The following is a 23,559-nucleotide window of genomic DNA, read 5'->3' as shown; positions in this document are numbered from 1 at the left end:
GGCCTCAGACACTTACTAGTTATGTGACCCTGGGCAAGTCACTTAACCCTGTTTGCCCCAGTTCCTAATGTGTAAAATGAGCTGGAGGAAGACATGGCAAATCACTCCAGTATCTTTGCCAAGATAACCCCAAATGGGATCCCGGAGCCAGACATGACTGAAACGACCCCAGCACCAGTCTGGCCAGTTCCACTTGTGACTTGACATTCTTGGATCCTTCCTTCCCTCTGTTGATACAAGAGTGAACTGCTTCTTTTAGGCTCCTCCTGCGTTCTCAGCCCAATTTAGATGCTAAAGTCTTGACAAACCAGGATACCTTTATTACCTCCCAAATCTGTTTTGTCTTTTCATTTTTCCAGTTATTTTTTATTCCACAGTCACTTTTATGATATATTCCTTTTCTACCCACTTCATTGAACCCTCTCATGTAACAGAGACATCACCTCACCCTGGGTTCGAAAAGCATGTGGCACTGTCCTTAGTTAGACCCTCACTTTCTTCCAGACACCCAGGGAGCTATCTAGAAGTTACTGACATGCTCCCTCTCCCCTTGGCAGACGGATCACCATGATGAAGAACCTCCTTGCTCCTTATGAGCAGCGTCCCTGGGCTCAGACGAATTGGATCCTTGTGCGACTGTGGCGGGTAATAGCTCTGGCGTCCCATCTTGCGATTCCCTCGGTGCAGAAATCCTTGCTGGGCTCAGAGAATGGGGGAGGTGCCACTCCTGCCTGTGGCTAGTTGTTTGGATTTGCCACTGAGTGTGGGGTTTATACTTAGAAATGTAGGTCATGCTGCCCTTAGGAAGTCTGGCTCTTCAGATGTATTCATAATCAGTGTTTTCTAAGTCAAGTCAATTTGACATTTGAAAATGTCTCTCTGTGCCCATCAGCACCGAGCTGGGCAGAGTGGGTGAAGCAGGTGGGGGGGGGGGGGTAAGGATGGGAGTATGGGGAGAAGGGAAGGGAATAAGGTATCTAATTGCAAGGAGAAGGGAGCTGGGTCAAGGAACTGTCAGACAGGGCAGTAAGATTTGGGGTCTGCTGAGGCAATAGAAGAAAATTTTAGTAAAAGGCCTGGACCCAGAGGTCTAGAGATACTGCCACAATGCAGGTTCTGAGTGACATGAGTTGGCTCTAGGATTTAGACGTCCAGTGGGGTGGGAACCAATTGAGGATAAGAGGTAAGAAGAAAGCAGTGTTGGAGGACAGGCAAGTTCTGGGTCCTGGGTGAGAAGAAAGGAAGACCCGCCTGACCTACTCCCGCCTGGCATTTGTCTTTCAGGGCTGTGGATTTGGATACCGTTACACTCGGCTGCCTCATCTTCTGAAAACAAAACCTGAGGATGCCAACCTCCCTAGCCTGCAGAGTGAGTACTGGATGTTAAGGATGGGGGCGGGCAGGGCACGGCAGGGATAGAGGTAGGGAAGCCTCCCTTTTTGGTGTAAGGACTAACAGCTGGAGCTTCAGAAGACCAGAATGGAGAGGGCATTAAAAGAGGGAAGGGGAGAGCAAAGTTCTTAGTCAGGGGCAGGAGGTGACCCAAGTCCCTGGTTTAACCAGAGCATTTTGGCCTGGACCTGAAGTTCTTCTGCCAAATGTTTGGCATAATTTTGATATCCTATGTGGGGGTCTGCTGGGCTCTGGCAAGGGCAGCCTGGCTTCCTGTCCCAAGGGAGAGCTCAGTGCACATGGTCCAGGGGCTGGTGAGAGCTTTCCTGTTTTCTTTCTTTGGGTTCTGCATTTTGAGCACTTTGCCCTAGGTCACACGTTGTGTTAGTGACAGGGGCAGGACTCTAACCCAGCTCTCTTGGCCGGAAGGCCTCTGCTTGCTCTGCTACGCCACACTGGGCACGTCTCTGATCTGCAAACCTCTTCTGAAGGCCACTGTCCCCTGCAGCCTTCCTGTCTGTCCCTATAACATCTCAACTCTGTCCCCCTCCATCCCTCTCCACCCCCCTCTGCTTCTATTTTCAGTTCATCTCTCTCCTCAGTTTCTTTTGATTTGTCTTTTGTCATCTGCCTTCTCCGCTAGCCCTCTCTTATGCCCTTAGTCAGTGATGTCCCAGCCAAGGCCTGTAGTGTTCTCTATTTCTGACCTTGACTTTTCCTGCCTTTGCCTCATTGACTTCTCCCTTCCTCTACCTTTCATTATCCCTTCTTCTATCCTTTTCCTTTCCATTTCAGTGCTTTGGCTCTAGCCCATGGTAATATAAGTGTGTCTGAGGTGGTTTTTTCCCTTCCCTTCCTTTCCTGATTCCCCTGGTGGGCTTTTTCCTCTCTGCCCTTCTGTTGCCCTTTGAGCTGAGGTGAGCAGTTTGTCAAGTTTAAGACCTGGTGATACCGACCACAAAAAACAAGTTAAATGGTTCAACTGTAGAGTTAGCTAGGCTTGATTCTTTCTGCAGCCAGTGTTTCATTCCTTTATACCATTTATTATCTTGACAAACCTGCTGTGTGGACAGAGCACTGTTCTAGGTGCTGGGGGACACCAGATTTAGAGAAGACACAGTCCCTGGCTTCATGGAGACCACAGTCTAAGAGGGGATGACACAAAGATAATTAATTATGTGCAATATTACTGACAAGTGTATTAAAGTGGTATAAGCAAAATGCTCTGGGAAGCCTAGGTAGGGTAGGAAGGAAGGTTATGACTTGTCTAGGAGGATCCTGGCCTATTTCTCCATTCCTCCCATCAGGGGGCATCACACATCCTACTGTGATCTCAGGGACTGAAATCAGCATGAGAAAACAGAAAATCATAAAACCCTAGACTTAAGAGGAACTTTGCAAGTCATAGCAAGCGATCCGTAGCCAAAGCAGGATCCCCTTGTGCATATCTTCAGTAAACGGTCACCCACCCTTCAGCAGAAGAGGTCCTCTGGTAGGGAGCTTACCACTTCGCAGGGCAACCCAGTCTATTTTGAGGCAGCTCTCATGGTTAAGAAGTTTTTCATCCTACTGAGCTGAAATCTTCTTCCTGGCAACTCCATATAGTGGTCCTTGTTCTCCCTGTTGGTGCCCAGAACTAGACCTAATCTTCCAACTTTGGTCTGAGCCCAGTAGTTGGGCCATCACTTAGTGCTAGACAACATGGACTTGCTCCTCTCCACTCTGTTAACGTATTGTATGACTGAAATGACTCCTTTGGCTGCCACATCCCACTGCTGACTTAGGGAGCTCTTGGTCTAGTAGATGTCACCAAGTAGATGTGTGCTAGGAAGAGATGGGGGCTGGTCAAGTGATGAAGGAGAGGGATGGCAGGCAGACAGCCAGGGTGCTCCCCTGGGAGCCTGGAGGCATCAGGAGACATGGAGGAAAGCCTCACCACCTGGGCAAATGTGGGCAAGAAGAGTAGATGCTGAGCAGGCAGTCTTCATTGCTGGAGACGACTTCTGCACTAGTGAGACCACCAAGCGTTTGCGGAGCTTTGGCTCCTAGCTTTGTCTTGTCTTGTTTTTTACATGAACTGTTTCTAGTGAAACTTTCCCCATTTTGTACTTGGGCAGTTTATATTTTGAACCCAAATGCACAATTATCTCTATGAAATTTAATCTGAATGTCAACTCCCTGTTTCAGCCTATTGAGACCTTCCTGAATGTCATTTCTAGCTTCTGATCTCTTAACTCTGTCCTTAAGATCTGTGTCATCTCTAAACTTGCCTTCTCTGTCTTTTGTCTTTGGGACCACTGAGTACACGAAAGGAAAGCCTTCAGTTAACGTTAAGATGCAAATTTATTTCTCTCTCCATTCTTTTCCTCTTGCAAAACATAACAAAACAAAACCTCAAAAAAACACAAGAACTGCTTTTATTTTTTAAATTTATTTTGTTATTTATTTATTTAACTTTTAACATTCATTTTCACAGAATTTTTGGGCTCCAAATTTTCTCCCCCCTTGTCCCCTCCAAGAGCCGCTTTTATAACGTGCCGTAAACTAGAGAAAACCAGGTGTGGATTATCTGCAGTTTGGATTATGCTGTGATTCTTGAAATCGTGCATATAATTTCAATTTACCTATTTTTAGTAAACATTAAATGCATTAACTGTACTAAGTTGTTTTTATTCGTGCCATGGCAGTATTCTGGCTAGGTAGGTTAGTGTTGTTTTCTCATTTTTCAGTCATGGACGCTGAGGGAGAGGGAAGTTAAAGACTTATCCCAGGTCATCTAGTGTGCTAACAGGAGGGATGTATTATGCCTCTCCATCCTCGAGTCCCTCTGCCTAAGTCTTGATGCCTCCAGCCTGTCCCGAGGGTGGAATGTGAGCTGCCTGCTGGGCTGGGAGCCTACTGCTGCAGGAGCTATTGATTTTCAGTGGGAAGGACTGGGAAGAGAGGCTATCTGGTTCTCCCACTGTTGCCACTCAGAACAGAGGGTACCAAGAGCTCTGATTACAGACATCACTGTGAGGGGGTATGTGACCAGCAGACCCAGGTGCCATCTTTGTCCTCAGCCAGACTGTGGCAGGGCTCTTCCCACCACCCTGGCTGCAGGCTGGGTATCTCTGGGATAGCCAGAGGTAAAAATCATGGACATCAGGAAGCATTGAGAAGAGAATGGAGGGCCAGGTTGCCTTGGAATCAGAGTGAACATGGACCACAACTCAGGCTATACCTAGTGGGAATTGCTTTGAGGACAGACATATCAGCTTTGTAGAATTATGGGTTCTCTCAGAAGTTTAGTGTGAGAATATAGGAAAACTCACCCCTTACCCTAGTGCTATAACAGGCCTACTCCCAGCCTACTCTTTCTAGTACTAATACTAACAATTCAGTACTACTACTAATACTTTTCTAGTACTAATTCTAAAGGACAGGAGAAAACAAAAGCAACTCTGCCGTTAGTGGTTAGAAAGATGAGGGATGACTTCAGTGTAGTGTGGCCATACTAAGAGAACCTTATTATGGCCCTGGAGAACAAAGGCAGCATGTTTAGAATGATGGGCTTTGTAGGATTGGGCTCCATTAACCCTTTTCTAGCACTGAGAATAGCCCTGGGAGGACCCTCAAGCTGGAAGATTGGGATAGCACTATTCTAGCACTGAATTGGCATACCTCTTTTTTTTTTTTTATAACACCTTTGGACTGTGTGATTGAAATAGCCTCATTGTAATGATGGGATTGGTTAGACTGGGAAGCTCAGTTATGATCCTGGAACTGGGGACCTGGAGTAGCTTGTTATAGTCCTGGGTTTGGAGGCCTAAAATCTGTTGGTTATAACTCTAGGGTTGGAGTCCTGGCAGAGCCTTGATGGAGCACACAGACTTAGCACTGGGACAGGCCTTTTAAAATGACAGGGCTGGGGAAGTAGAGTATCTAGGATAGTGCTGAGGAAGGCAGGGCTTCCCTGAGGATAATGAATGAGGTGTGACAGGGCAGGACTGAAGGAGAATTTTTCAAGGTCAGGAACAGAGCAGAGAAGTTGTGCTGAGGAGATAGTTTCTTGTCAGGCCTAGAGCCAAATGCATGCCTGAAACAAAATGTGGGAGGGACTGCAAAGAGTCAGGATAGCAGGAGGGAGAGGGAAAGGAGAGGGGGAAGGGAGAGAAGAAGAGGGAAGAGGAGAGAAGATGGAGAGAGGAGAGAAGAGGGGGGAGGGGAGAGGGGAGAGAAGATGGGGAGGAGGAGAGAGGAGAGAAGGGGAGAAGATGGGGAGGGGGAGAAAAGAAGGGTGGGGAAAGGGATCAGAGAGAAGCAGCAGGACTGGTAGCAACTCCCAGGAAAGAGTGATGAGAAGGATCTCTCCACCCAGCCTGGGGCCATTGGCCTTTTCCCCAAGATCCAAGAGAAGGAGCCATGAGTACCTAGAGGAAAAGGGGCTCTACCTTTTGTTTGATCCTCAGCCTGGGGGCTGGCGCTGATGGGACCCTGCTCTGCTATGGCAGGAACTACCAAGTAAATCAGAGTGAATGGCAGAAGCAAGTATTCCTTGGGCTCCAGGAGAATCCTGCTCTGCCCCAGACAGCCAGAGGCATCACAATATAGTGGACAGTTTGCTAGACTTGGAGTCAGGAAGATCTGGATTCAGATCTTGCCACAGATATTCACTGTGTGACCCTAGGCAAATGACTTAACCCCTGAGCCTCAATTTCCTCATCTGTAAAATGAGAGGATTTGACTCAGTAATCACCAAGGTCCTTTTTGGCTCCTCTGACACTGTTGGCTTCCCTCTTCTGGATGCTGCAACCTCTTGTAGTGCTAAATCTATAATCCAGTTCTGTCCACTTTAGTTGGCCAGATATGGTAGTAGAAGAGGCAGGCAGGGAAAAAAATGAGAAGAGCCGGATTAGGGCCAAACCTCAGGCCTGAACTTTGGCATAAATTAAGAAATGCAGACCACTTGTATCCAGTCTCCTGGGAGCTGGCCTTGCAGAGAGGTGCCTCAAGTGCTGGAAGTGGGGCAAGACAGCCTCTGGCTTCACTTTGGAGGCCGAATGATTGTGTTGGGCTAACAGCGATGTCCCCAAAGACTGTTTGGAAGGATTGGGTATGTGCCCAGGGTATGGGGGAGGATCTCTCTGGGCCCCCGCAATCCACATGCCTTCTTTCTACTTGCAGAGCCGTGCCCCTCTACCTTACTGCAGGGCCATATGGCTGACCTGCTACGGAGTGACCGTGACATGGCCCCTAGCTTCCTCAACAGTGTCCTCAACCAGCTTAACTGGGCCTTCTCTGAGTTCATTGGCATGATCCAGGAGGTGAGCCAACATGGAAACAGGAGTGACAAGAGCATAGGACTTGGGGTCTGAGGGCTTGAGTTTGAGTCCTGACTTTACGTGCTGTGTAACCTTGGACAAAGCACTTTGCTGCCTCCGTGGGTCTCAGTTTCTCCAGATATAAAAAGAGGAGGCTGGTCCAGGTATTTAAAGTCTTTCCAGCTTTAGGTCCTGGGATCCTATTAAAATTCCAATCCCTAAGTGAAGCCGATCCTACAGTCTGGGGGAGGCAGGCTGGCTACAGGAGCAGCTGAGATGTTCTCCAGTGGAGTCCTTGGGAGTATTGTTGGGGAAGAGGAGAAAAAGAGGACTTAGCTTTGGGGGATGTCTCAATGCCCCCAAGCCAGGGGAGCTGGCACTGCTGATCCTCCCCTTGGTGGGGGTGGGGTGGGATAATTCAGATTCAACAAGCAGCCGAGCGCCTGGAAAGAAACTTCGTGGACAGTCGTCAGCTGAAGGTGTGCGCCACCTGCTTTGACCTGTCAGTGAGCCTGCTCCGGGTACTGGAGATGACTGTCACCCTGGCCCCTGAGATCTTCCTGGACTGGAATAGGCCCTCCTCTGAGTTGCTGCTGCGACGGCTGGCACAGGTTGGTGCTAGGGCCAGGGGTACCCTGGGCATTCTCATTTGGAGCCTTGAGGCTTCCACCCTCAGCTTGTCTGTCTATCTCCTTGGGACCCCGAGGACTGCCATCCTAGCAAGCATTGGCACAGACTATTAGGAATTCTCATTTCTTTTCACCAAGGCATGATGGAGGCTCTAGCAGCTCTTGGCTCTGTGCTTGGGGGCAGTGCAAAGGGAACTGAGTGTAATAGCAACATGAGATCACATTTCTAAACAACATTTACAAAGCATTTTCCTTACAATAACTCTGTGAGGTCGATGGTGCAGGCACGGCTTCTAGAGATTAAGTGACAGTCCTATGGCTAGTCAGTCAGTGACAGTCTACATTCAAACCCAGTTCTTTATATTCTAAGTCCAGTTGTCTTTCCACTGCCGCCCATTGCCATCCTTTCTCCTGGTGACCTGAACATCTCCAAGCCTGTAGAGGATACACAGTATAGACATGGCGCCCAGCGGCTCACTGGCCTCTCTGTGTCAGGCCCAGGGGAATAGTTTAGCTGGGGAGCAGTATATTATTAGATCCAGCCTGGGCTGTTTGCCAAAGCAGCTTCCTGGGATAGAACTCCTTGGAGCCAGTCTAGAGGAATTTTGTCCTTTGGTCTTGGGAAGCTTGCTCCTTTCTGAGCCCTGGGCCAAGGCTGCAAGTTCTCTAGCTTTCTTGGTCTCTGAGCCTTTTTGCCTTCCTCTGCTCAGAGATCTATCAGGCTCATTCCTTAATTACCTCTTCTTCCACAGCTGCTGCCACAGTCCCTGGGTCCTCTGGCTTTGGCACCCACCCACATATGATTATTCAGTATTTAACTGGAAATGGCCAAAGACCTTAGAAATCAATCGGTCAACAAGTATTTATGAAGTACCTCCTGTATGCCAGGAATTGTTCTCAGCACCCGAGATACTAATACAAATAAACGAAACCATCCCTGCTCATGCAAAGCTGCGTTCTAATGGAGGAGACTGATATTTGTGTGTGTGTATATGTCCATATGTAGACAGATATAGATAGAAAGGCTCACACACATACACACAGAATAACTAGAAGAAATAAATACTAAGAAGTTAACTACAAGGTTGTTAGAATAGCTCATCTGATACAGTCACCTCGTTTCACAGATGTGGATCCTGAAGCTTAGAAAGGGAGGTCTCATATCCAGCAAGTAGCGGAGGCCAGGCTCCGAGCTAGGCCCCGACACTAAACTCTGGGCTCTTTCTGCTTACCCACTACCACCTCATCTAATCCAAATTAGAAGTAGGTTTTTAGATGTTTTTGTTCTGAGGAAAAAGGTCAGAGGACCATAGATTCAGAGTGGGAAGAGACCTCAAAGGCCATCTGCTCTAAGCCACTCCTTTTATAATTGAGGAAGCTTGGGCCCAGGGAACATTGAATGACTTTTCCAAAATCATCCTCCCATCTCCATAATGTCTGCTGGCTTTTCTCCTTCCTGGATTTCACTCCAGAATGTCCCACAAGAAGTTTATTTTGATTTGCCCACTCTTACATATGCCTTCTATGTGGAAAGGCTCCATTGCCAGGATGATGGCTCAAATGAGTCTGGACATGGTTGTCCGAGTTCGTTATTAGTTTAGCTGTAATCTCTCTGGTTCCTCTTTTTTCACAGTCATCGTCTCTCCTCATCTCCCCACCCTACCCACCCCTACTTCTGATCTCTTTTTCTCCAGTGGTTCCTTCCTGGCTGCCTATAAACATACCTGTCTGTCTTGATCTTTAAAGACTTTCTTTAGAACCTTCCATCCCTTCTAGCTTCTGTCCTGAGTCTCTTGGTCCTTTTGTAGCCAAACTGCTAGAAAAAGCTCTCTGTGCTCATTGCTTTCACTTTTCTTTCATTCACTTTTCAACTGGAATCTGACTTCTGACCTCAACTGAAACAGGTCTCTCCAGGGTTACCAGTGATCAGAAGTGGTCAGAACTGATGGCCTTTTTTCACCTTTGTGACCTCTCTGTAACTGTTGCTGCTGTCAAGCACTGTCTTCTCCCAGAGCCTCTCCCTCCTCTGTGTTTCTGTGACACTGCTCTTTCCTGGTTCTCCACCTATTTACCACACAGCTCACTCCCTAACTTTGGGGGTGGGGTGGCCTCTTACGCTCCTACCTTCAGCTTTCTGCTTCTTTTTTGCTCTCTACCATTACATCTGGTGAGTTCATCCCCTTCCATGGGCTCAGGTATCATCTCTGTGCTTAGCACAGTGCCTGGCACAGACTTGCCATTTCATAAATGACTAGCTAGATGCCCAGCTCTAGAGTCTCTCCTGAGTTCCAGTCTATTAGTAACTGCCTACTAGATCTTTCAAACTGGCCATCCTGTAGCCATCCCCAGCTTCGTATGATTCAAGCAGAACTCATTGTCTTTCCCTCAAGACTTAGTCTTATTTCTACTTTCCAGTCAGTTGTCTTCATCTCCTCACTCTCACTTATTCCACACGTCCAGTCGGTTGCTGTATCTTATCATTTCTACCTCCACCACATCTTTATGTCTGTTCCCTTCATCCTCATAGTCACTACATTAGTTCAAGCCCTTATCAACTGGACTATGGCAAGAGTTTCCTCCTTGGTTTCCTGACCACAAGTCTCTCCCCACTTCCAGCCATCCTCTGCACAATGAGATGTAAAAGAGCTACTTCCCAGAGCACAGAGGTGACCACATGACTTCCCTGCTCAACAGATCCCAGTGGTTCTTTATTACTTCTAGGAGTAAATACAAACTCCTCTTTTTGATGCTTGGAGCCTTCCCAGGTTTGTTGCCCTTCATGCATTCTGTGGTCCAGTTCAGTTCACCTTTCTGTTGCTCGTATACAGCACTCTGTGTCCCATCTCCATATCTTTGCATTAGCTTCCCCTTCCCAGTGTCAGGAATGCACTGCTTTCTCACCACCATTTCTTAATCTCTCATTTCCTTTAATACAGCTCAACTGTCACTTTGTATGTGGAGTCTTTGCTGATCCCCCCAGCTGCTAGTGCCCTACCTCCATCACCTTCTATCTATTTAGCATGATCAACACATACGTAGGGGCAGCTAGGTGATGCACTGGATAGTGTACTGGTCCTGAAGTCAGGAGTTCCTGGGTTCAAATCTGGCCTCAGACACTTACTAGCTGTGTGATCCTGGGCAAGTCACTCAACCCCAATTGTCTCCAAACCACCCCGCTCCCTCCCAAAACAAAACAAAACACATCTTTGCATGTTGACCCTCTAATGCAATGTAAACTTCTTGAGATTGGGTACTTTTAATTTTCATCTTTGTATCCTCAGCACCTAGCCCAGCAAAAGTACCTAGTGCTTGGTAACAGGTGCTCAGTACATACTTGGCTGACTGATTGGTGTCTTGTTGCTGACTTGGCCTCTTAGTTGTTGCTCTGGGGCTTTCGTCCTCTCTCTGGGGTCTGTGTTCTTGGAGTAGCCATTGCTTCTTCTTGGGTCCCTTCATCATTCAGATGTCAGGGTGACTCAGTCTCCTCCCTCATTAGCCTTGTGCATCATAATACAGGCCACGTCATACGACAGGTGAAGACACTTTTATTGCAAATTCTCTTTCTGTCCTTTAGTCCCTTTAACCATGTACAGAGATATGTACATTAGGGTAGCAAGTAATCCCAGGCAGGACAGTGCCCAGAGCTGAAGGACTTAAATCTGGCTTATTCCTGTGATTCCTCGGGCCAACAGCCTTTGCCCTCTGGTGTGCAGCTTCTGTCCTGGTGGCCCTCCCCTGTATATTGCCACCTTATTTTCCTAGTGTATTCTTAGAATTGATCTCCTTGGGCATTCTGAACCACATTCACTCAGGCAAATAGGAAGTTTCCTGGTTTCTAGTCACATGTTCCTACTTATTTACTATGTTCAGGCAGGGGCTTGCAGTGGAAAGGTCCCCAAATCTATAAAGCCTCATCTTCCTCACCTGTGAAATATTGATAACAACATTAACACTACCTACCTTAGGGACTTCCCCTCAAAGCCCACTTCTTCTCTCCCCTTCAGCTCCTGAACCAGGTCCTGAACCGTGTGACAGCAGAGAGAAATTTGTTTGACCGAGTGGTTAATCTCCGGCTGCCAGGTGAGTGTTCCTCTAGTCTGTTCTTTAGTCTGAAATAAAATCTCAAATGCCATCTCAGAAATATTTGCCTCGACATCTCATCTTGGTCCAGCTCCCATTCCAAGCTCCAGTTTTTAGCTCCCCCACCTTCAAGGCCTAGTAAAACACGTTCTTCCACATCCTTCACTGTCCTGAGCCCCTGGAATTGGGGTGGTGGAGGAAGGTTTGGTGCTCTCCATTTGACTTCAGATATGTTTTTCTTCCTTATGTGGGCCCTTGGGTGACTGAGGAGATGCCTGGGGAATTAACGATTAGAGTATTTGCTATTTAGGAAAAGGGATTCCCTTCCAGAATTCAGGAATACTTCTGATGCTCCAAAATCCCACCTTGACATTTGGGCTGACTGGGGCTTTTCCTGAAGCAGAAAGGCAAGCTGGGAGAGTTGGGCTGAAGACTAACTGCGCTATCCTCCCCAGGTCTGGAGAGTGTAGACCACTATCCAATTCTTGTTGCTGTGACTGGCATTCTAGTCCGTCTCCTAGTGGACAGTGATGTGGAGGGGTGAGTACATTGTGGGATTTACTTCTCATTCTATTGAGCCGCAGCCTTTTTGGCCACTTACCTTCCAAGATGAACTTTGAACCTGTGTTTCCATGCCTGTCCCCAGGCTCTTTGGCTACTTAGGTCTCTTTATTTATTTTAGGTCCCGAAGTTTTTGTTGGGGCAACTTTAAGTTACTAGAGAAAGAGTATTTCTGACTGGGACTGGGGATGGAATGAGTGGCTGCTATTGTGTGTAAAGTGGGGCCATTTGGAAGCCCATGGGTTGAGGAGTTACTCATGACAAGGGTGGATACAAGTTCCTTCATATCAGAGAGCTCTTATATTCTGAGGAGGGAGATTAGGCCAGAGAAATAACCTAAAACTTCAACAAACATTAATTAAGGTCCTACCATGTATAACTTCCTGTGCCAAACACTGGGGTATACACTGATAGATATATGAGGGGCTGGGCTCTCAAGAACTTCACATTCTAATAGGGGAAATACTTTCTCTTCTGTGCCTGTGCACCCTCTATGAAGCTTATCTGTGCCCTACTGTAAATCCTCTACTTTCCCTTGATCACAAAAGCACAGAATTTGAAAACTGGAAGGAGCCTTGGCAGCCATGTTGTCCAGCCCATGCACAAAAGGCATCTCTCATATAACATAGCTGACAAATGGTTATCCAGCCTCTGCTCAAAGACCTTCATGGAGAGAGAAGCCACTGGCTTGTAGGAAACCCTTTTGTACAGCTCTTACTGTTGGGAATTTTTTCCTGACGTGGAGACTAAATTCAGGTCTTTATGACTTCCACCATTTATTCCTGATTTTGCCCTCTGGGCACAAAGATCTTCTGGTATCAGGGAGACCCCTGTGAAGCCCAGAGGCTATTCATTGGTGATGGCGCATTTTTGCTAGCTGATCAGTCAGACCATTCTTTGATAACAACTAGCACAGTTCTTCACTGGTAGCATTTTGCAGCACGCTCACATCCATGATGTCCTTCTCCTTTGTCTTTTGTAGGGCCTGTGGTTTTAATTCTTTGGAGACTGGTATTCCATGACTTGCACCCAGTCATATCCCAAGGCTAGATTGATGTTTAAAACATTGGCCTTTGTTTCAGGGAGAAGCCGTGGATCTTTAAACGCCAAAGGCAGTCCTACCTACTCTTCTTTCCTTGTTCAATTCTCTACTTATTTTATCGTCCATTTGCTATGTCTGTTCAAAATATGTGCACTTATGGATTTGTTCTATGAGCCGTCTTTGTACCTGGACTCAGAAATGTCTGAGTCCCTTCCAGATCTAAATTTATAATCCTTCTAACTGAATGTCAAAACTGGACAATGAATATTCTTCATCCACTTAGTTTTCCTTGTGTGAGGAGTTAAGTTGAACTCTTTTTAGGAGACTTTACAGATGGTGGGAACTGAGAATAAGCATCAGTAGAATGGGGAAGCAAGGGATTTAACAGCATTTATCTGAGGACTGTCTATGATCCAGCTACAGACACATTTTCAACTCTTTCCTTTCCCTCACCTCCTTCATTCAATCAGTTTCCAAATCAACCTGTCTCCTCCCTATGCACGCTGACATCACCCCAGTTCAGGTTGGACTTTATCACCTTTCCCCATGTTATTGAAATAACATCCTAATTGGTCTCCCTACTTCCAGTTTCTCCTCTTTCCAATCAATCCTCTGCTCAGCTGCTAAAATAATCTTTCTAAGGCACAAGATTGATTATGTCACATCCCTGCTCAAAAAGGGGTTTCCTGTTGCTTCTAGGAGAAAATACAGTATTCTTGGGCTGACATTATTTCAATGGCCTTCTACAATCTGGCTCCAAGCTACTTTTTGGCCTTATCTCACATCCCTCTCCTTCACAAACTCGGCCTTCCATCTCCCCTCTCCATGCGTCTGCACAAGCTCTCCTCTGTGTCTAAAATGGGTTCTTCCTCTGTGCCTCTCAGAATCTTTATCTTCAAGCACCTAGTTCAGATGTTGCCTTCTCCCCAAAGCCTTCCGTGGTTCTCCCAGTTGTTAATGTTTTCTCCCTTCTCAAAGTACCTTGAATTTATTTAGCTATGTTTGTTACATCCCTCTGGTAAAAGAATCTGAGTTTCTTGATTGCAGAGGTTGTTTCATTTTTGAATTTGTATCCGTCTGGACTAGTGCTGGAGTGCACTAAGATTATAGATCAGAAATATAAATGTAAAACTGAAAGAGGCCTCAGAGGCTATCTTGTCCAACCCCCTCACTTTATAGATGAGGAAACTGAAGCCTAGAGAGGTTTAATGTCCTGCCCAAATTCCCATGGATATGAAGGGTCTGAGGCTGAATTTGAGCCCAGTTCTTCTGACAACAGAGTCAGTGCTCTGTCCATTCTACCACAGTGCCTTCTGGTAGAGGCTTAACAAATGTTGTTGAACTGACTGTAGTGTATGTGACATGGGGCAGTGTGAGACAATGGTGGAAATGTAGTGTGCAGTCAGATTTTGGAGACCTTGGAGTGTCAGGATCAGCATTGTGGTGCTGGAGAAGGCTTTCTTTTTTAAATTCTAAAAGTGGATGCATTAAAAAACTTACTAAGGGAATATGTGAAGGAGGGGTTGAAGAAGAGCTCGAGTGGCAGTTAGAAGGGGATTACTGTAATTCAGGCAAAGGTGCTGAGAGTGTGAACCAGAGTGGTGAAAGGAGCAGGGGAGATCTGGTTGATATTTGGGGGACAGAAACAGTTGGCAAGACATGACAGTGATATTGACGGGACATACCCAGAAATAGAGAAGTTGGGCTTTACAGAGCATGTGGAAATTGATCTGGCTCTTTGAGGAGACAGAAACAGCTATTTGAATACCTGCTAAAAACAATATCAGAGGTCTGTCATCTTCCTGAGGCATGTATCCAGAACATGACAGAACCTCTTAAGTCTCATCAAAACGTAAAACTGCTGCCCATTTGTGGTGATTCATGTGGGCACAGATAATACTGCCAGAAGGAATAGAAAGTATTGCCAGAGATTTTGAATTCTTGAACAAACTAAATACCACAGGGGCACACATGTTTTCTTCACTATTGCCTTTGGAAGACATAGGACATAAAAGAGAAAAACTGGTTTGGGGAAAAAATAGCTGGCTAAGAAGATGGTATCTGATAATATGATTTGGTCTTCTGGATGGACCACAGCTTAAAATATAGGGATGACAGACTCCTTACCAGGGATGGAGTGTACCTAGCCTAAGATAAGAATGTATTTGTCAGGTGCCTTGGAAATCTGATCCAAAGGGCTTTAAACTAGACATCATGAGGCGATAAGTTTTTGAACTAGGATAGTGGCAGCAGCAAAAGTAGAGGGGACTACTCTCTGTCCACCAAGCCAGACTCTAGAGTAGGCAGCTGCAGTGAAGAAAGAAGATCAACAGTCAGGACACCCAGAGGTTCCCAGGAGACGACATTTAAGAAAGTGGCTTGGAGCAAAACCCATGGCCTCAAATATCTTGTGCATGAATGCCAGAAATGCAGGCAACAGGCTGGAGAAGTTGGAGCTTTTAGTGCAGGAAGGCAGTGGGAATCTCTAAACATCATGGAGATGTGGTGGAATGAAACTTAGGACTGGAATAGGCTCGGTGGGGGGTGGGGGAAGGTTAGAGATAGTGGAGAGCATTTAGGCGAAGGCAGTGAAGTGATTTTGTCATCAGTGTATCACAGGCTGTTTGGATAGAAAGAGGAAATGAAAGAGATCATGAGCCTGGCACGGAAGCAGTCTTAAGAGATTTCAGTTATCCAGACATCTGCTTGGTCTTTTTCTCTGCCAAAAGCAGATACTTTCCTTAATGATTAATTTTATCCTTCAAAATGTGCAGAAACTGTGTTGGACCTGATTCCCATTTTCTCACTAACAGGCAGGAACTGGGGTGGAAATGATGGGGAGCTTTGTGGGGAATGGGAAATGGAGGAAGTAGCCTCTCCCTGCTAGAGTTTGTGGTAATGAAGGAGAAGAAAACTGGGCAGGGTCTGATGTGAACTGTGGATTTGGGGAAAGCAGATTTTTAGAGGATTTATAGAAAGGTTCAGCAGGATCTCGGACTCTATGGAGAAAATCAGGCCTGAAGGGATGGGAAACTCCCAAGAAGAAACTTTGGAATTCTGAGGAGGAAATTGTCCCTGAAGAGACAGTTGTCTGGAAACCCATGTAAATATACAGGGAATTCATTTATCTCATTTAGATATGAAACCAAAACACAAAGGACACGTACAGAAAATGGAAGCAAAAGCAGGTAGCAAAATGAATGGAACAGTACTGTTGAATCCTGTGAAATTACCTCCAGTGCCCATGAGGGAAGCTTAGCACAGCAGGACTCCACCTTGTAGCCTGCTGGGGGAAAGAAAAGAGCTGCAGGAGAGATGTCGCAGGATCCTTGCCCAGGGTAGACAGAATGGCAGTGCCCCAAAACAGGAAGAATTCAGAGCATTCAGTTCTTGTCACGCTTCTGGATTTCCTGCCAAGGAGAATTATTCTTTGTGTTGGAAATGACAAGGTACCCCAGATAAATAAGAAGCTATTAAAGAAACCACCTGGCTTCCCTCAGTGAATTCAAGTCACCTGACCCAGAGGAACGATGTCCTCATGTGCACAAAGCAGTAGCAGATGTGACTTCTAAGCTGTTGTCATTGATCTGTGAAAGATCACAGAAAACACAAGGGTTTCTGCAGGACTGAAGGACAACTGTTTCAATTTTCAAAAAAAGGAAGAGAATAGGATCTGAAAAATATATAGGCCAGTGAACTTTTATTCCTGGGAAAAATCAAGAATGATTCAATAAGTGTATTATTAAATGGACCATTGATAGCACATAATAAATGTGATGATGATGATGAGGTGGAGGCTGGATGGCCGTTTGGGCACGGCAGGAATCCTTAGGCACAGCTTGGACAAGATGACTGCAGACAGCCCTTCTGGTGTTTCTATTCTGTGATTCATATGAAAGTAGCGATCAGGGCAATGGGGCATCTTTTGAAAAAAAAATTTATATTAGCATTTTATTTTTCCCCATTTCCATGTAAAAACAGTTTTTAACCTTCATTTTTAAAACTCTGAGTTTCAAATTCTCTCCCTTCTCCCACCATCACTGAGAAGGCAAGTAACTGAACATTAGGTTGTACATGTGTAGTCATGCAGAACATTTCCATATTAATTGGTTGGGAAAGAAAACACAGACCAAAAAACCGCAAGAAAAATAAAGTCAAAAAAGGTAAGCTTAAGTCTGTACTCAGACACCAACGGTTCTTTCTCTGGGGATGAAGAGCACTTTTCATCCTACGTCCTTCAGAGTCATCTTGGATGATGGTGTTGCTGAGAATCACTAAGTCATTCACAGCCGATCATCTTACATCACGGTTACTTTGTACGCAGTACATTTCACTTTGCATCAGCTCATATAAGTTTTTCCAGGTTTTTCTGAGAGCATCCTGCCCAGCATTTCTTATAGCACAATAACATTCCATCATAATCATATATCACAACTTGTTCAGCCATTCCCCAATTGATGGATATCCCCTCAATGGAACACGCTTGAAGCATGGGTCTGTGACTACAAGAGGTTGGGTCTCCCTTTCTTGCCATCCCCTTAGCTGAATCAACTGGACCCAGTGAATGAGATGTGCCACCTATGATGTCTTGCTTCAGCCACTGGGACCAGAGGAATGTACCGACCCTTAGGGGTTCCTCCAGCCCCTTGGCAGCTCTGTCCAGAGTTCCTGTGTTCCTGTTTCAAAGGAACAATGCTCCAGACAGTCTGACTGCAGAATACTAAATGTTCTCTTTCCTTCATATCTGCCTCTTGAGGCAGACGCACATAATTCTTCTCCTTGTACCGGTGGAAGTCTGGGGATTCCAAATGGAAGGGAGGAGTTGAAGGAACAATTTTAGCTTCAGTGGGTAGTTGGGGCCAGTATCTGTTTGTCCATCTGGGACTGGGACAAACTGTGGTAGGAACCTGAGTCACGTCTTGGTTGCCTCCCTGCCCCACCCATCCCTAATCTCACTCCCAACTCCTTTCTGTGCAACAAGACATCCAAAGAAGTAAAGCAGCCTCTAGAATGGCTCCTGCCCTCCAGGGCCTCCCACTCACAGCTCAGATCCACATCAGCCTCCAAGTTGGCTTAGCATCAGTGGCCTCATTAAGCAGCTGTTTGACTTCCCCTAGTAACTAAGAGCCAGGTTTCCCACAAGGCTCTAGTCTAGCAAGATTGTAGAGAGGCAACCAAGGTGGTGCAGTGGGGAGGCTCTGGGCCTGGAGACAGGGAGATCCGAGTTCAAACTCAGACACTAACTTTGTGACCCTGGGCAGGTCTCAACCTCTGTTACCTCAGTTTCCTCAACTGTAAAATGGGGATGATAACAGCACCCACCTTTCGGGGTTGTTATGAGGACCGGATGAGATAATATTTGTAAAGTACTTACACAGTCATGTAGGAGGTGCTATGTAAATGCTTATTCCCTTCTCCCTCATGTAGGCTCAAAGACTTGCCCAAGTCATATAGAGAGGTCAAGACCTAGAATCAGTTGCCAGAAAGTTTTTTCCCCTTGGATATTTTTCATTACCCTACAGGGAGCAATTGAAAATAGATGGGGTCATTTCACTGGCAGATCTGGTGTGCTGGGCCAGCGTGGCCTCTTGTCCTCCCGGCATCACCACCCTGCCACTGGGCGCATTTATTTAGCTCATCTTTGATGGGACCTGCCTGTACCTAAGGTGCGGCCCCTCCCAGGCCTCCTCTCCCAGGCCTCCCCTCCCAGGCCTTCCTTGTGGTGACTCATAACCACTCAGCCTGGGGACGTCCCGTTCAAGTTGGCAGTAAGAGTTGTCTGAAGATCTGTAACCCAAGTGGAGTTTGAAGTTCAGGTAGGTCTGGGGATGTGAGGAAGGTGGAATGGGAGAGGAGGAAACCGAGTTGTTGGAGCTGGGCTGACATGGGCACTGCTCTCCTGACCAGGATCTGTTCACAGGACCTGGGGACTTAGAAAGGGCCCTTCTTTGCTGCTCTGTTCAGGGTACAACACCAGCTTGTGGTGTCCTAGAAAGAGGCGCAGACCTTGGTGTACACTGGCTCAGTCTGAATTCCCTCTCCTGCCTCAGTGGCTCAGTCTGAGTTCCCACTCCAGTTGAAATGCCTCCTCCCCTTAGTGTCAGTTTCTTCATTTGTAAAATGGGGATGATAATAGTGAACTTCATGCAGATGTTGTGAGGAAAGCAGTTTGCAAGCCTTAGAGCACTATAGAAATGGGAGAATACTGTTATTTTTCTGGGAAGGGGTCATTCCAGAAGCCTGATCTACAGGGGCTGCCTAGGCTGTGGCCTTGTTTCTGTGTCTGAAGCCCCTTTGTCAAGGCTTTGGCCAGGGTCAGGTTGGGGGGACCAAGGGTAGAAGAAGAGGGGAAGGGAAGCTGAGTGGTCACCACAGCTAGGGAAAGAAGGGTCAGAAGAGGATGCTTTAGCTGTGTTGTATAATAGAAAGAGCTCTGAATTCTAGTCTTGGCTTTTTTGTCTATCAGTTTTATGACCTTGAGGAATTCATTTTCCCTCAGTGGGCCTCACTTTGCTCTTCTATAAAATGAGAGGGTTGGACTAAAAGGGTCTTAGCTGTCCTTTTCACCAACTGGGCTACTGTGGCCAGAGCTTCTAGTGTAGGCAGTTAGAGTACTTTGTAAATCTTAATGTGCCATAGAAATGGGAGCCATTATGACTGTCCATCTGGCTGTCCCTCCACCCATCGCCCTCCTCACCAAAATCCTAGAATTTTCTCCTGCCCCAGAGCCCTTCTCTCTTTGCTCAGAGTAGACTCATTGTCTGCCTTCCCATTCCTGGGAAACTCTCCCAGTGTTTGTTTGCAGCTGTCCACCACGGGCAACACTGAATGACCACAGGTAGTGTTGGGTGATTCTGGTTTTGGCTGTGAACTGGGCTTTGTGAACCAGAAGGGCCCCTTATTTGCATGTGGCACATGGAATGTTGTTTGATATAGAGAAATGCGCTAGAGTGGAGAGACTCATGCCTCCCCGCTCCAAACCAACCCATCTTTGGTCCACTAATGATCCATGCCAGAGAGCGGTGGATGCTGGGCTGAACCATATAGGGACCTAGAGAAGGGGCTAGACTTGGGGAGCCGGAAGATTTGAGTTTCACGTGCTGCCTCAGACATTTTCTACCTGTTTGACCCTGGGAAAGTCACTTAATCTTTAGCCTTAGTTTTCTCATTTGTAACATGAGGATAATAATACCCACCTCAGAACTTTTGTGGGGATTAAGTGAGATAAAATATGGGAATGGCTTTGCAAACTTTAAAGTGTAATTCTTAGTATGTTATTATGTAATCTTATGTAAATCTTATCCTTTTTTATTAGGCAGGACTCCTCAATTTGGAGTCAAAAGACTTGCAGCTTTTTCACGTACCTCACTGTGTGCCATTGGCCATTAGGACATTTCACCCCTTTGGGGCTCAGTCTTTGCGTGTATAAGATGGCAGGCCCATCACAGCCCCAAATTCTGAGATTCCTCTCCCTCCATAAGAGATGTGCCTTCGGCAGCATCAGATCAGAGATGAGCAGGTCTGCCGTCTGTTTGGGCCTCAGGCTCATGGCTTCCTTGTTCCAGCTGTGCCTTTACTCTGTGTTGTTGATGACCCAGGGACTCCCCAAGTGTAGAAGAAGCTGCTTGCCCACAAGCACGTGCATGTACATACATTCAGTGAGGAAAGGGGGTGAAGTGCTTTTCATCTGCTCAGGGCACTGGATATGGAGTCAGAGCTGTCACAGGCTTGCTGTGTGACCTGGGAGGGGCAGATCAGCTTATCCCCAAGGTCCTTCCATGGTCCCATTGTTACTGTTTGTCCTTCATTCCATGACATCAGGGAGGGGATGCCGTGACATACAAGTGAATTCGATTTAAGTGAGGCAGGGCTATGCAAGATCCCCAACCTCACTTTCACCTCTGGAACCCAGCTACAGATCAGAATGACTGGGGATGGCTCCAGATGTAGTGGCCTTTTTAAGCTAAGGTCTACCAGGTCTCAGTTGGACCGAGGCAATGCCCATTCGGTGAATAAGGCTAAGTAAGAAATCTCCCCATGGTCACATATCTCAGTGATACAGGTAAGCTTTCCCTTTCTGCTGAGAGTGCCTGGATGGCTTCCCAGGCTGTGGTTTTGTTACAGAGGGGGCATTCATGCATTTGTGTATTCTTTCACTCATTCACTCAACAAACATTTGTGGACTCCTGCCTTATTCTAGTTCCAGCGATCAGATCTTTGGGAACAGATATTTAAGTCTTAGGCCAAGACATTTTGAGATGTGTGACCTTCCATGGATCTGAGTGCAGAGGTGTTAGTGACTCCACTGAAGGGGGCAAGGGGAGAGGGGAGGGTTTCTGTCAGAAGTACTGCCAAACACAAAGTGTAGATAGAGATGCCCTTGAAAGGCAGTAGGAGGTAGAAGCAGGGGCAGTTCCCAGGGCCAACCAAGTCCTTCTGACTGGAAGATGAATAACTGTGGATGTCTTATCTCCAGAGGGGCAATAGCTGTTGTGTTGTCTCAGGCTCCCACTAGCACCAGGGGCTGATTCAGGCTGGTCAGGCCTCTTTGAGGGCCTGAACAGTGGTCATGGGATTTAGAGTTGGAAGACACTTAGACACCATCCAAGTTATAGGAAGGGGGACAGGACTCACACTTCATCCCAGATGGTGCTTTATGGTAGAAAGAGCCCAGAACGGGGAGTGCCACTTAGGAGCGGTATCACTGTGAGCCTTACTTTCTTCCTCTGTAGGATAACCCCGAGGCTCTTCAAGGCCCCCAAAATTCTTGACTTGGGTGAAGATAAGCCCTTTCTTTCCCTTAGTTTCCAAAAATTTTCAAAAAGGATTTTAAGGGGAAAGAGTATGATAAAACAGAGCCAAAGACTTTAGTTTTAAAAGCCTGCGAATCTTCTCCCAAGTGTCCCTGATCTGCCCCTAATTGCCAAGACGGTTTGGCTGAGTACTCCCCCTTTGCCCATCGAAGTCATTTCTGAGCCTGGCCTTGCCCTGTCTCTTCATGGCTGCCAGCCTCTCCTGGATTCCGTGCTCCTGTTTTCCTGAGTCACTTGCTCTTCCTTCCCAGGGTTCAGCTTTCAGTCCATTTGCACACCTTGAAAATATGATTCTCCAAAGAACCAATTAAACCTGCCCATAACCTATTTGTTCTAGGATACAAATTACTCACAAATTGGCTCCTGACCTTCAGGGCTCACCTCACAAATAGTACACAGGTAGTGAAGTAGGAACATCCACTTTTCCTCAACTATAAGGGAAGGGTAATCCTGTCCTAGCCCTCACTAGCACTACTACGTATCCTCTCAACTGTGCTCTTGGCACTCAATCTATTGCCTGGGGCACTCAGACCTTGGATCTGGGCAGTGCTGCAGAGAGCCTGCTGCATCCCTTAGGGACCCTCATTAAATTTTCAGAGCTCTGCCTGTCAGTGCACAGGCCAGGGCGAGGGCCAGGAAGGTCTGTTCTGCTGCAGAGACCTAGGGAACCTTGGAGGCACAAGAACTGCTATTGACCCTGTGTCCTTTAGCAGTGTCTGACCTGACCTCCCCAAAGGTGGGAGGCACTAGCCTGAGTTCCTGTGGGTCCCCAGCCCAGCCCAAGGGAGGGTGACACTGCTGTTATGTTGCTGTTCTGTAATCACCCATTTAGAACTACTTAATTCCAAGGAACTCATGGTACTCCATATGTATTTTCTGATCACATCCATTGGGAAGCAGAAGCATAGTGGAAGAAGTGAGGCACAGAGAGGTCACTAAGTTTGCTAGATGCAGAATATTGAGCTGGAACCTGATTCTTCTGGCTCTCAGTCCAGTACACTCCCACCAGGATGCTTGGTTGTGACCATATTTCGTTGGGTGGTTTTTAAATGATTAATAATGCTTGGTATTTGGGTAACACCTGACATTTAAAAGCTTCAAGTGGGAGGCAATATGTTCCCCTGGCAATAGCAGGGGCCTGGAAAACTCACTTCCTCTCTCCTGAATCCTCCAGGCAGGAGGGAGTTCAGGCTCCTTTTCCCAAGGAAAGAGAAGTATTGGATAAGTGGAGACTCTTCTGGGGCCTGGAAATCTGCCAGATATCAATGGAAAAGTCATCCTTTTATGTGTACTCAAGGCCTTGTTTAGTCATGTCTGACTCTTGATGACCCCATGTGGAGTTTTCTTGGCAAAGATACCGTAGCAGTTTGCCATTTCCTTCTCCAGTACTAAAGACCCACCTCCCCTTAAACTAAGAGCAGATACAGTTTCCTTTCCTTACTTTCTAGGAGACGTGACTATGTGGAGGTCTGAGGTTTCTCACCTCTTTAAATCCATCTTTGTCTCCCGTACTGGTCACAAAACACATTCCTGTGATCCTGCCAGCCCTTAGTTGTCTGTTTTCAATGAAAGGCACTTTGGGATAGTGGAGAACTTCTGGATTTGAAACCAGAAGACTTGGGTTCAAATTCTGACTAGGTGGCACACAGTGGCTTAAGAGTGTGGGACCTGGAGTCTGGAAGACTTGTCTTTATGAGTTCAAATCTGGTCTCAGACACTTCTGAACTATGTGACTCTGG

At 46.7% G+C, this 23,559-nt stretch overlaps 1 protein-coding gene across 3 annotated transcripts in view; it reads left to right on the top strand.

Moving 5' to 3' along the window:
• RNF123 (ring finger protein 123) overlaps nt 1-23,559 on the top strand; it is a 107,299-nt gene that overhangs the window by 71,235 nt on the left and 12,505 nt on the right. For all 3 annotated transcript variants that reach the window (XM_072650896.1, XM_072650887.1, XM_072650877.1), the window contains exons 30-35: nt 558-645; nt 1,285-1,369; nt 6,559-6,698; nt 7,118-7,306; nt 11,329-11,404; nt 11,860-11,944. In XM_072650896.1, coding sequence (XP_072506997.1) covers nt 558-645; nt 1,285-1,369; nt 6,559-6,698; nt 7,118-7,306; nt 11,329-11,404; nt 11,860-11,944 — 663 coding nt within the window. The remainder of the gene's footprint in view (nt 1-557; nt 646-1,284; nt 1,370-6,558; nt 6,699-7,117; nt 7,307-11,328; nt 11,405-11,859; nt 11,945-23,559) is intronic.

The sequence above is a fragment of the Notamacropus eugenii genome, chromosome 1 (genome assembly GCF_028372415.1).
Source record: "Notamacropus eugenii isolate mMacEug1 chromosome 1, mMacEug1.pri_v2, whole genome shotgun sequence".
In the NCBI taxonomy this organism is placed as follows: Eukaryota; Metazoa; Chordata; class Mammalia; order Diprotodontia; family Macropodidae; genus Notamacropus; species Notamacropus eugenii.
The sequence above is the reverse complement of the archived record's forward strand: the minus strand, read 5'-3'. Positions and strand labels throughout refer to the sequence as shown.